This window comes from Apodemus sylvaticus, chromosome 5 (assembly GCF_947179515.1).
Source record: "Apodemus sylvaticus chromosome 5, mApoSyl1.1, whole genome shotgun sequence".
Lineage (NCBI taxonomy): Eukaryota > Metazoa > Chordata > Mammalia > Rodentia > Muridae > Apodemus > Apodemus sylvaticus.
The window spans coordinates 75443418-75456075 of NC_067476.1; the positions used below are offsets into that span (position 1 = coordinate 75443418).

The 12658-nt window shown below is 49.4% G+C and overlaps 1 protein-coding gene across 1 annotated transcript; it reads right to left on the reverse strand.

Annotated features, from left to right (window-relative positions):
* Positions 1-11307: 11307 nt before the first annotated feature.
* C5H11orf96 (chromosome 5 C11orf96 homolog) lies at positions 11308-12658 on the reverse strand. The gene is given in 2 exon segments (XM_052181378.1): positions 11308-12468; positions 12471-12658. Coding segments are annotated over 2 exon segments (726 nt in total). The 5' UTR covers positions 12610-12658; the 3' UTR covers positions 11308-11881.

The window sequence follows — 12658 nt, forward strand, 5'->3', positions numbered from 1 at the left end:
AGAGCTGCACACGCTTAGGATGAGGCTGCCCACTTCAGTTAACTGAGTCTAGAAAATCCCGCACACACATGCCCAGACACTGTTTCCACAGTGACTCAAAAACCTGTCACGTTGACAAGTCAAAATGACCCTTCCCCCCATCCAGTGGCCTTGGCACTTTGGTAAGATAATTGGCCATCGACATATGATTTTGGAGCCTATTTCCTTATGCCTAGCCTACCACCAGGCAAGCTGGGTTTCTGTGGGTTCTTGGTCATTTCTGAACATGAGAAGGGTGTCTTCCAACTTGGTTTTTCTATCTACTCCATGCTCCCTAGTATTTTCAGAAACCTCAGAACCAGCATTTCCATTTGTGGGCAGGTGTTAGAATGCTATAGAGTTGCATTGAATCTATAGGTCAATGTGAGAATGAAATCAGATGTCAACAATATTAACTTTTCTAACCAATGAGCATGGAACCTTTCCATTTACCTAGCTGTCATTTCTTTCAGCAGTGTTTTTTTTTTTTTACAGTGTTCAGTGTTTTATTTTTATGTCTCCTTACTTAAATTTATTCCTAAATACTCTTTATTTTAATTAAACAAATGCCATTACAATTTTTTTTCTATGATAAAATACCACAACTGAAAGCTGCAGCTCCCTAGAGATGGAGCCCATCATGGGGGAGGGGGAGCAGCTGGAAACAGAGACCCCCCCCCCTGTTGTGTGCATACCCAGGGAGGAGAGAGAGAGAGAGAGAGAGAGAGAGAGAGAGAGAGAGAGAGAGAGAGAGAGATGCCTGTTTTAAGCTTTCTAAAGAAACTTTGTTTCTTATGTTTTCTAAAGAAAACTTATGTTTTCATAAGTTAGGTTCTTTTCTTGACTCTTTTTTTCAGATTGTTCTTGGCTACTGTGTAGAAATAAACCTGATTAGTGTGTAGTTTTGTTGTTGCTTCTCTGGTGCTTTCTACATGGAGAGTTGTAATCTGAGTGGAGATAGCTTCCCTGCTGCCTTTCCAAGCTGGGTGACTTTTATTTATTCTTATGCTCAATGGCTTTAGCTGGGACGTCCAGAATATTGTTCTTCCTGGTCACAACAGGAAACTTTTGCTGCCTCCTGACTTTGATATTAGATGCTGGATTTTGATAAAGGTCCTAGAGGAGGCTTCTTTCCTTTCCTACTTCACCGAACACGTTGTTTTGTCGAGCCCGGGTGATGGATTCAGGTAAGTGATCTTTCCGGGTGAATTGCAAGGCCTGGTGTTGCTTTTTCCATGGCTTTTCTCTGTTGCTGGAGTGTAACACACTAGGTTCTTTGTGTCATATTGAGTCACCTTTGCCTTCTGCCTGGTTGCACCGGCCTGTCACAATGCCATTGGTCTTCTTTGCATATGTTTGTTGACGTTTTTTTGCGTGTAGACGTTAACCTACAGTTTTCTCGTGACGGTTTGGCTTTGCTGTCATGGCATAGCAGGCAGGGTCTTGCTAGCCTCCTGACCTGAAGTGAGACGTGTTCCCTGGCATTCCACATTTTGGAAGATTTTAAGAAAAAAAAATGGTTCACCTTGTTCTTCGCATGTTGAGTGGAATTTACCACTGAAGCCTTGACTTTTCTTCTCTGAGAGTTTTTTTAATTAATTCAATGTCTTTACTTGGCATAAGTATACAATCAGCTTGGTTTTTTTTTTTTTTAATGTATATGTTTTCAGCTCAAACCTCAGTTTGCTTTGTTTTTAGTTTTGTGACTCTTAACCCCTGCCCCTATTAAAAATAAACCATGCTGGCTCAAGAGGTATCTCAATATATGTAAGAGGCTGGAAGCCAAGGGATGACCAAAGACAGTCATGCCAGGCATGTAAGAGTAACCAGGATGCTAGGATATGAGTACACAACAAACTTACACAATCCAGGCCAATGAGGACAGAGCATGATGACAAGAAGCAGTGCAATGACTCGAGTGCCACCCAAATTAAATGCAAAAATATAGTCATGATGAATATAGTGCAATCAATGTCCAAGCTATTCCACTGAATGTTAATTTCCCCAATGCATGGAGGTCAGCAGTATGCTAGTATCCACCTCTTCTGATGGATCGCATGGAGAGAAGGATCAAAGTTAGTGCGCATCTGGGACAATTCTGCAGAGCAAGAGACCTCCGTCACAATGAAAGTCCTTTTTTATCCTGAAAGAGCCCAGAATAGCAGGCAGCTTATGCCACATTCCCTCCAGGTTGTGGTTTGGTGAAGCCAAGCTACCTCCAGCCAGACTTGCTGGTACATGCCTGTAATCCTAGTACTCTTGGTATGAAGCAGGAGAGTAACACGAGTCCAAGCCAGACTAGAATACAAAATGAGATCTAGTGTGACACTAGAGATGGTGCAGCCCCGTTGGGGTAGGTGTGGCCTTGTTGGAGTAGGTGTGTCACTGTGGTTGTAGGCTTTAAGACCTTATTTCTAGCTGCCTGGAAGCCAGTCTTCTAGTGGCCTTCAGATGAAGACGTAGAACTCTCAGCTCCTCCTGTACCATGCCTGCCTGGATGTGGCCATGTTTCTGCCTTGATCATAATGGACTGAACCTCTGAACCTGTAAGATAGTTCCAATTAAATGTTGTTCTTTATAAGACTTGCCTTGGTCATGGTGTCTGTTCACAGCAGTAAAACCCTAAGACAGAAGTTGGTACCAGGAGTGGGGTATTGATGTGATAGGCCCGACAATGCTTTTGTTTGGAAGAATGTGGATTTTGGAACAGCAGTGGAATGTGTTAAGTCGGGCTAAATGGGCCATCCTAATAGGAATATGGAAGACTTTGGGACTGAGAGTGATGTGAATTATGCTGACTTGGCCCAAGAGGGTTCAGAGGAGAAGAATTTCTGTATGTGGTATAAAGACTGTTTCTGTGGTATTTTTGTGAAGAATGTGGATGCTTTTTTAATTATGAAGAAAAAAATAAAGGTATACACCCACACATAAAGAAGAAAGAAAATGGGAAATTACATAGGGAAGGAAAAGAGGAGAAAGACGGAAACAAAGAGTGGCAGTGGGAACAAACTAGACCCTATAGGCTCAATTTTTGAATGTTTGGTCACCAGTTGTGCAACTGTTTGGGGAGGGTTAGGAGGTTGTGTGACCTTGTTAAAAGAGGGGTATCACTGGATTGGTCTTCGAGGTTTCAAAAGCCCACAGCATTTTCAGTTCTGTTTCTGTCTCACTGTCTGTCTCTGTTTCTCTCTGTCTCCCACCACCGCCCCGCCCCCCACCCGTGGATCAGGTGTTAAGATCTCAGTCACTGCTGCAGCACCATACCTGCTTGCATGTGCCATGCTTCCCACAATGCTGGTCACAGACTCTAGCTTCTGTAGTCATGAGCTCCCAGATTAAATGCTTTGCTTTATAACTTGCCTTAGGAGTGCTTTCTCTTCACCAGACTAGGACAGTAGCTAAGACAAGAAGGAAAAGGAGTAGGAGAAGCAGGGTGGAGAAAGGAGGAAGAGGAGGAGCAGCCACCCAGTTACCAATACATACTGCTGTTCCTGACAAGGTGGAGGTCATGGACCTGCAAGTCAGTAGTATTCATGAGCCTAGATCCAGTGTGGCAATTATTTTTGCACATATGTTTTATTGCAGAAATTTTAAGGTGGGCCAGGGTGGGCTGGGCGTGGTTTAACTTCATGACTGGGAAAAAGAATGGAACAGATTTTAGGAGTTCACTACCAGTGTCTGTCACAGCCCATACCTTGGCCATTGCTTATCTCAGCATGCTTATTCTCCCACAGATGGGGGACACCCAACTTCTCCCTATGGGGGACACAGCCCTCCCTATGGGGGACACAGCCCTTCCCTATGGGGGACACAGCCCTCCCTATGGGGGACACAGCCCCTCCCTATGGGGGACACAGCCCCTCCCTATGGGGGACACAGCCCCTCCCTATGGAGGACACAGCCCCTCCCTATGGGAGACACAGCCCTTCCCTATGGAGGACACAGCCCTCCCTATGGGGGACACAGCCCTCCCTATGGGGGACACAGCCTCTCCCTATGGGGGACACAGCCCCTCCCTATGGGGGACACAGCCCCTCCCTGTGGGGGACACAGCCCCTCCCTATGGGGGACACAGCCCCTCCCTATGGGGGACACAGCCCCTCCCTATGGGAGACACAGCCCCTCCCTATGGGGGACACAGCCCCTCCCTATGGGGGACACAGTCCCTCCCTATGGGGGACACAGCCCCTCCCTATGGGAGACACAGCCCCTCCCTATGGGGGACACAGCCCCTCCCTGTGGGGGACACAGCCCCTCCCTGTGGGGGACACAGCTCCTCCCTATGGGGGACACAGCCCCTCCCTATGGGGGACACAGCCCCTCCCTGTGGGGGACACAGCCCTTCCCTATGGGGGACACAGCCCCTCCCTATGGGGGACACAGCCCCTCCCTATGGGGGACACAGCCCCTCCCTATGGGGGACACAGCCCTTCCCTATGGGGGACACAGCCCCTCCCTATGGGGGACACACCAGTGTTTGCCCAATGAGTTACATGCAGAGCTCTCCATAGGCTCAGCTCTGTTTCTGTGTAAGAATGATGACTTACTTCTTTGATTTATTCTGGTTTGTTTGTTTTTATTGGCCTGTTTTCTAAACAGAAATAGAAAGGAGACATGGAGCTGGATGGGTGGGAAGGGGTAGGGTCTGGGAGGAGACAAGGAAGGGAAAACCACTATCAGGATCTACTGTGTTTAAAAAAAAAAAACATTTCTTTGCAATTATTAAAAGAAAAAGAACCATAACCTAGGATGTAAAGGCCACTGGTGTGTCCCACTCACGGGCCAAGTAGACAGCGGTGGGCAGGGAAAGGCAAATCATGATAAATACTTCCATTCTGAAGAGGAGGCATGGATGTCACACAGGATAGGTGGGACTAGAGGGGCCCTGGTGCCCCAGATTTGCCTTCTGGACGTTTCAGGCTTGTCTGTACTGCTCATCTGCAGTAGCTACCAGTAGGTATGTCTCCCTTAAAAACTGTTTGGGGACCTCGACAGTTAAGAGGTTTTGTAGTGTATTTGGGAAACAATTGCCTGGACACTGTGTTGGGATTCCTGCGTATGTTCCTGCAATCGTTCTCTGAGCCATTCGCCACGTGTAAGCCTCTTTCTCACATAACATTTATGCTGACTTCATTTCTGGTCATCCTTGCTTAGCCACACCCCTTTCCCTCTCCTCACTTCTATTTTGAGACAGCTGGAATAATAGTCCCACTGTGAACGAACACCCCCCCAAACCAATCCTTGCTTTGAGGCTGCATCATTCGCATGCAAAAGATGGTGGCAAATGTATTTGTCTGTCATAGACACAGAGAATATTTAATAATGTCATTTATTAGACAGGTTTAATGTGCAAAAATAATAAATACGCCACATTTCTTGTGACCATAGGACTCTCAACAGGTCACAGAGAATAATCTCAAGAGCTTTATGAAAGATAATTGTTATAGAAAACATTATCTGGTTTCAGTGAAATTTAAGAAAAAAAAATAGTAACTGTTCTATTCTGGTCAGATTTTTTTCTTTTTTCCCACAATCCAGAGTCATCTGGGAAAAAAGAACTTCAATTGAGAAATGTTTCCATCAGATTACTGGTAGGCAGTCTATTGATGAATGGTTGGTGTAGGAGAGCCCAGCCCACTGTGGGTGGTGTCACTCCTAGACTGGTGGTCCAGGGTTGTGTAAGAAATCAGGCTGAGCAAGGCAGCAAGCAGAGTTCCTCCACGGCTTCTGCTTCAGTTCCAATTGTGCTAATGAGGTGGCAGAGGCAGGAGGATCTTAAGTATGAGGCAAGTAGGAAGTAGGAACAGAGCAGTTACGACTAATCCTCCATAGTCATTACAGATCAACTGCAAGAGAAGCCACCAGCCACCCCCACCCCCAGCTACAGTGTTGGACTGGAATAAGAAACCCATGGCAATATTCCCTCTTGATGGGTCCGGTCCCTGGAATTCATATTTAAGGGAGAGGTGGGGAAAGTAGCAAGCATATGCAATCCTGAGGGGAGACGGAGGTCCAGGATGTGGGGCAGGAGAGAGATTTTGTCCAGAAGCTTGTGGGCCAGCTAGCCGAGAGCATGTGGAAAACTAAAATCATGCCTGTCTCAACATGGTGGAAGGAAAGACCTGACTCCCAAAAGTTATCCTCTGATCTCCACGCATGTAACTACATATGCATGTGTGCCCCCTTCCATGTGTATATGTGCATGTGAACATGTATGGACACAAATTTTTCAAGTTTTATTTTTTCTTTTTAGATTTATTTACTTATTTAATGTATGTGAGTACACTGTAGCTGTCTTCAGACACACCAGAAGAGGGCATCAGATCCCATGACAGATGGTTCTGAGCCACCATGTGGTTGCTGGGAATTGAACTGAGGACCTCTGGAAGAGCAGCCAGTGATTTTAACCACTGAGCCATCTCTCCAGCTCCAAAGTTTTAAACCTTTTTTTATTGAATATATTCCTCATTTACATTTCAAATGTTATACCCTTTCCAAGTTTCCCCCTTCTCAGAAAACCCCCAACCCATCCTCCCACTCCGTCTCCTCCACCCAACCCACTTGACCCCCCCCCCTCAATTTCCCCATGCTAGGACATCATAGGACCAAGGGCCTCTCCTCCCACTGATGCCTAACAAGGCCTTCCTCTGCCACACTTTTGGCTGGAACCCTGTGTGCCCCTTGGTTGATGGCTTAGTCCCTGGGAGTCCTGGGGCATCTGGTTGGCTGATATCATTGTCCTTCCCATGGGGCTGCAAACCCCTTCAGCTCCTCCAGTCCTCCCTCCAACTCCTCCATTGGGGACCCCGTGCTCAGTCCAATGGTTGGCGGCTAGCATCTGCCTCTGTATCTGTAAGGTTCTGGCAGGGCCCCTCCAGAGACAACCATAACAGGCTCCTTTTGACACACTTCTTGTTATCCATAATAGTATTGGGGTTTGGTGACTGCTTATAGGATGAATCCCTAGGTAGGACAATCTCTGGGTGGCCTTTCCTTCAGTCTCTGCTCCACACTTTGTCTCCATAATTGCTCCTGTGAGTATTTTGTTCCCTTTTTCAGAAAAACCAAAGCACCCACTCAAAAATTGGAAAATCTAGACAAAATAGACAATTTTCTAGACACATACCAGGTGCCAGTGTTAAAACAGAATCAGATAAACCATCTAAATAGTCCCATAAGTTCTGGGGAAATAGAAGCAGTCATTAATAGTCTCCCAACCAAAAAAAAAAAAAACAAAAAAACAAAAAAAAAAACCCAGGACCAGATAGATGAGTTTAGTGGTGAATTCTATCAGATCTTCAAAGAAGACCTATACCAATACTCTTCAAACTATTCCACAAAATAGAAACACAAGGAACACTACCCAATTCATTCTATAAAGCCACAATAACACTTATACCTAAACCAAACAAAGACCAAACAAGGAAAGAGAACTTCAGATCAATTTCTCTTATGAATATTGATGCAAAAGTACTCAATAAAATTCTGGCCAGCCGAATCCAAGAATGCATCAAAACAATAATTCACCACAATCAAGTAGGCTTCATCCCAGGGATGCAGGGATGGTTCAATATACAGAGATCCATCAATGTAATCTATTACATAAACAAACAAGTTTTAAATCTTTTTTTGTTTTGTTTTGTTTTGGTTTTTTTTTTTTTTTTTTTTTTTTTTTTTTTTTTTTTTTTTGGTTTTTTTGAGACAGGGTTTCTCTGTGTAGCCCTGGCTGTCCTGGGACTCACTCTGCAGACCAGGCTGGCCTCAAACTCAGAAATCCACCTGCCTCTTCCTCCCAAGTGCTGGGATTAAAGGCGTGCGCCACCACTGCCTGGCCAAGTTTTAAATCTTAAATAAGAACATTCCTCGGATGTTTTCAAAGTTTTTGAAGTAACCACATTCAACAATGCTGTACTGGCTGGTTTTGTGTGTCAACTTGACACAAGCTGGAGTTATCACAGAGAAAGAAGCTTCAGTCCAGGAAGTGCCTCCATGAGATCCAGCTGTAAGGCATTTTCTCAATTAGTGATCAAGGGTAGGAGGGCCCCCTTGTGGGTGGTGCCATCTCTGGGCTGGGAGTCTTGGGTTCTATAAGAAAGCAGGCTGAGCAAGCCAGGGGAAGCAAGCCAGTAAGAAACATCCCTCCATGGCCTCTGCATCAGTTCCTGCTTCCTGACCTTGAATTCCAGTCCTGACTTCCTTTGGTAATGAACAGCAATTTGGAAGGGTAAGCTGAGTAGACCCTTTCCTCCCCAACTTGCTTCTTGGTCATGATGTTTGTGCAGGAATAGAAACCCTGACTAAGACAGATGCCTTCTAGTAGAGTTCTGAAGTCTGCTATCTTACTTGGCTTCCTGCCCTCACCCAACCATCTTGTAATTTTAGCTACTTTGGTTGTGCCAAATCAGTACATTTGACAGTAACGGCCTTAATATAAACCTTGTCTCCAGCCTGGGCCTCTGTTGGGCATCTTGGGTGGCTGCTGAGAAAGGTTCTCAGCAGCTGAGTCTCCATTCTTAGGCTAAAATGCACCTATGTTTCTAGACACTGCCTGTCTTTCTTGTAATGATCTGCTACAGGGCAGGAAGAACCACCATGGAGAATAATACTGGAGTAGCTGCAAGCTGGATCTTCAGAGACAGAGTTGGGAGAGGTTGCCCCCCGCAGAGGCAGAGGCGCTGCAGCTGTGAAAGCTACAAGGAGAGACATTAGCAAATGCTGGGACCCAAGGTTCTAAGCTACAAACCTGTCACACTCTCTCAGATCACTAGCCATGTATTCCTTGGTGTCAGCATCATCGAAGGAGGTAATACGACTCAAAGGCAGAGCACTCCCGGGTCAATTCCACGCCCCATAGGAAGAACTCTGAAAGGTCCATTCTCAGGGCTGGTGCAGAGGCTTAGAACAGAAAGCTAGGAGTCTGTATTCTAGAAATAGCATAGGTCGAATTCAAAACATGTAATACCAGTTTATAATGCAATGATTAGTTTGATGTGTGCATGCAGTGTGTGTGTGTGTGTGTGTGTGTGTGTGTGTTAACAGCAAGTCTCTTGTAGCCCAGGCTAGTCTCAAAATCCCTATGTAACTGTGGAAGATGACCTTGAATTCTCCCCAGACACTTTGAAGGAGCCCTGTCCCCAAGACTTAACCTCTGTGCCAGATAAGGGCACCAGAATCCCTCAGGCATGACTACACTGAAATCTCAGTGTTCCTCTCCAGCCCTCTCTGAGTCACTGACCCTATTGTACATTTTTCCCATCATGCCCCAGAACTTCCTAAGAACCCTGGGACAGATAGAATATCACTTTTGTGCCTGTAAGTTGAGGTCTTAGCATAACTGTAGGTTAGCGACCCAATAGTATTTTATTAAACAGTGATGCAGATCCACATGTGCTGACACTAAATGCAGATGCATTCATGTCAAAATGCAAGGCAGAAAAAGCAGGGGTCCAAGGCTGTCTTCAACTGCATTGAGATCTGGAGGCCAGCCAGCCAAGGTAAAAAAGACTCTGTCACACACACACACACACAAACACACACACACACACCACCACCACCACCACCATGGTGACCACTGCCACCACCACTAAACATACGACCACTTCTCAGGGAGTCCAAATGCTGAACTCATGGCCTCCCTATTGCCCTTTGATTTGCTTTAACCCAGCAAACATTTCAGCTAAGCAGAAAGTCAGAGGGCTGTATATGGATCCTACACTAACCCTCCATGTGGGCTGGGATGGCCTGTGGAGACATTCCAGGAAGGCCTTCAGTGAGGTAGGGGGTATCATCCAGACACCTGGGACAGCTGGCTCTCAGGAGAAAAAGGAGCGCAGTTGAAGAGCTGAGAAGGGGGTGGAGGGGAGAAGGGAAGTCGTTAGTGGAGTTGTAGCCTCCTGACCCCAACCTTGGAGCTCAGGCCAGCCCAGCCTGACAGCTGCGGTGAATGGCACCAACCACAATTGCCTCTCAAAAGTGAGGCCCTGGCAGCTAAGGGCTTCCTGTCACCATGAAGCCATTTTGAGTATCATGGTGTTCTCACGGGCTGGGATAGGGCTAAAGACCCCAGTCACCAGGACCTAATGTCTATCTTCTCTTCTCTGAGCCAGCCAGGGAGGCATCCTTTCATAATTAACGCGTCTATTTTGTTTGTTTCATTTCCGCTGCTTTCTGACTTGCAGAAGTAGTGCTTCAAGAGATAGAGTGTATGGAGAGAAGGCGCAGTTCAGATCCTAAGTGGGTGGTGTGCCAGGAAGACAGGCAGGCAGGCAGACAGACAGACAGACAGACAGGCGCGCCCCACTCCTGGGGTGGGGGTGGGGCGCCTGAGCACAGGAACCGAGCTACCTCTGAGCAGAGTTAGAATCTGTTCTCAGGGTTAAGCAGTCTGGCCCAGGTAAGCCCTGAACTGATTGTGTAGGGCTAGTCAGGGATTGGGTTTGAGCGCAGGCTCTTCTTAGCCAAATGGTGTTTGTTATCCCGTTCGCCCCCTGCCGCTAGGTGACAATCTACATAGCTAGCCCGGGGGACGTGGAATGTGGGGCGGCTGCTGAAGAGCCCTGGAAAGGGAGAGTAGAGCCAGAGTCAGAACAATCTGCAGCCCTCCACACTCCAGGCGGTTTCTTCCTGGCTGCTAGGCTTGTTTTCTTCTCCGTAAACCAAGACCCATGCCGAGAAAGAGTGGGAGATGCGACGGGAACCTGGCGCCTGAAGGCTCTAGTCCTCCCTCGGAGGAAGCTAGAAGGAGCCTAGGAAAAGCGAGGGAGGAAGGAACCGGATCACCCGAAGCGCAGGTGCGCGGGGCACAGAGCTGAGTCAGCGCGGGTTGAAAGGGCGGGGACCGGAGGAAAGAGTCGCTCACCTGCGGGGACAGCAAATGCTCACCCACGCACTCACTCTTCCTGGGTACCACGGCTCAAACATCCCAGCCCGATTTTCCCATTGTTGGTTCGGATTCGGTTCCCTGCGGTATCCCAGGACTCCCCCCAAAGAAACCATGGCCAGAAAAGGACCGAGTAGAACCTTGCCTGCTAGGTGACCTGGACCTCCCTGGGAGGTCAACTGCACTGAAGAGTGCGCTCTCCATCCTTGGAACACCACCCTCGCCTCTCAGACCGTGTGGAGAGCAGACCAGGTGGCAGGAGCACCGGAGGTGTCGCCTCAATCTGGAGACAAGTTTTGTGAGCTACCTCCACTTGACCCTCCATGCCCCTCCCTCATCCTCATCCCCTCCTCCTCTGCCTTCCAGACCGGACCCCCTAAGGTTCAAGAAGTCCAAAGCCCGAAGAAGTGCACAGTGTAAATATATTGGTTTTATTTGTGTCCATTCGGACGCCTCACAGACAACATCCAGGTAAAAAGACCGTTAAATAAAAACGCCTTCAGCTATTGCAATGCAAAAATAAATATCAATCCTCGGCTGCTGCAGCAGCCGCGCTGCGGCCCAAGTCCCCTCGGTCAGCCCAACAACTATAAAAGTGTTCAGCGAGAGTGTCGCGTGAGTGTGAACGGGTGTGCGCTGGGGGTGGGGCACAGTGGAGCGGTGTGCAGAATCGGAGTTGCAGCGGCGACCCCCGGCGAGCCGACTCAGCGCGGGCCGCCTCCCGCGCGCACACTCACAGCAGAGTTCGTACTGGGAACGAGTTAAAAAATAAACATTTACAAGGGCAAAGAAAGCGGCTCCCCTCCCTGGCGTCCCCGAACGCTCTCCGGGGCCCCGGTGGGTCCGCAGCCGGGGTACAGTCCCAGCGAGGGAGGGGAGCTGATCCCGGGTGGTCGGGGCCGCCTGGGGCGCGGGTCCCCTCCGGATGCTCCCGCTGTTTCCCAGCGCTTGGCAGCGGAGCAAGTCCCCAAGCGGGCCACCGCCTCACAGGGCCGAGTCGGAGTCGCTGGAGTCCAGGCTGTTCCTCAGTTTGCAGCTGCCTAGCGGCTCCCTCTGCAGCGACAGGCTCTGCGTGCTGCGGCGCAGGCACTCCAAGCTCTGCAGGAACGACTTCTTGGCCTTTTCCTCCTCCATCGGGGACACCCCCTCCTCCTCCACCTCTTGAATCTCGTCGAAAGTCACCGGCTGCGTCTTGAAGCGGGACTGGCGCGGCCGCCGCAGCCGGCCCTTGCCCTTGGGCAGCTTGGCGGGCCGCACGGGCTGCGGGAACTCATCCGCCAGACACACGAAGTGTGGCATCACCGCTTGGTAGCTAGAGCAGATGCCCATGAGCTCGCCGGGCTTGGCGGCCGCCATGGCGCCGTCGGCGGCAGCGGGGCCGGGGGACGGCGGGGCGCCCGGGCTCTCCGGGGGCGGCCGCGGCTCCGGGGTCCCCCGGGAGGCGACAGCCTGGGGCTCTCCGGACGGGGGATCCAAATCTGCTGCGGGGTGGCGGCGGGCCTCGCTGGCCCGAGCCGGCGCTGCTGGAGAGGGATAGCGGGCGGGCTGGCCCGTCGGGGGGCGCGGGGCTGGCTGCGGGGCTCGGCTGCGCTCCGAGAAGCTCCCTGCCGCCGCTGTCGCTGTCGCTGTGTGCCCCGCGGCGGCCCGCCTAGCCGCTTATATAGCCCGCCTCTGCCCACACGGCTGCAAGCTCGGATGACAGCGAATGCCATTTAAAGCGTGCGCGCCCCGCGCCCTTCCGCCTGACGTCGCCCTCCCCGC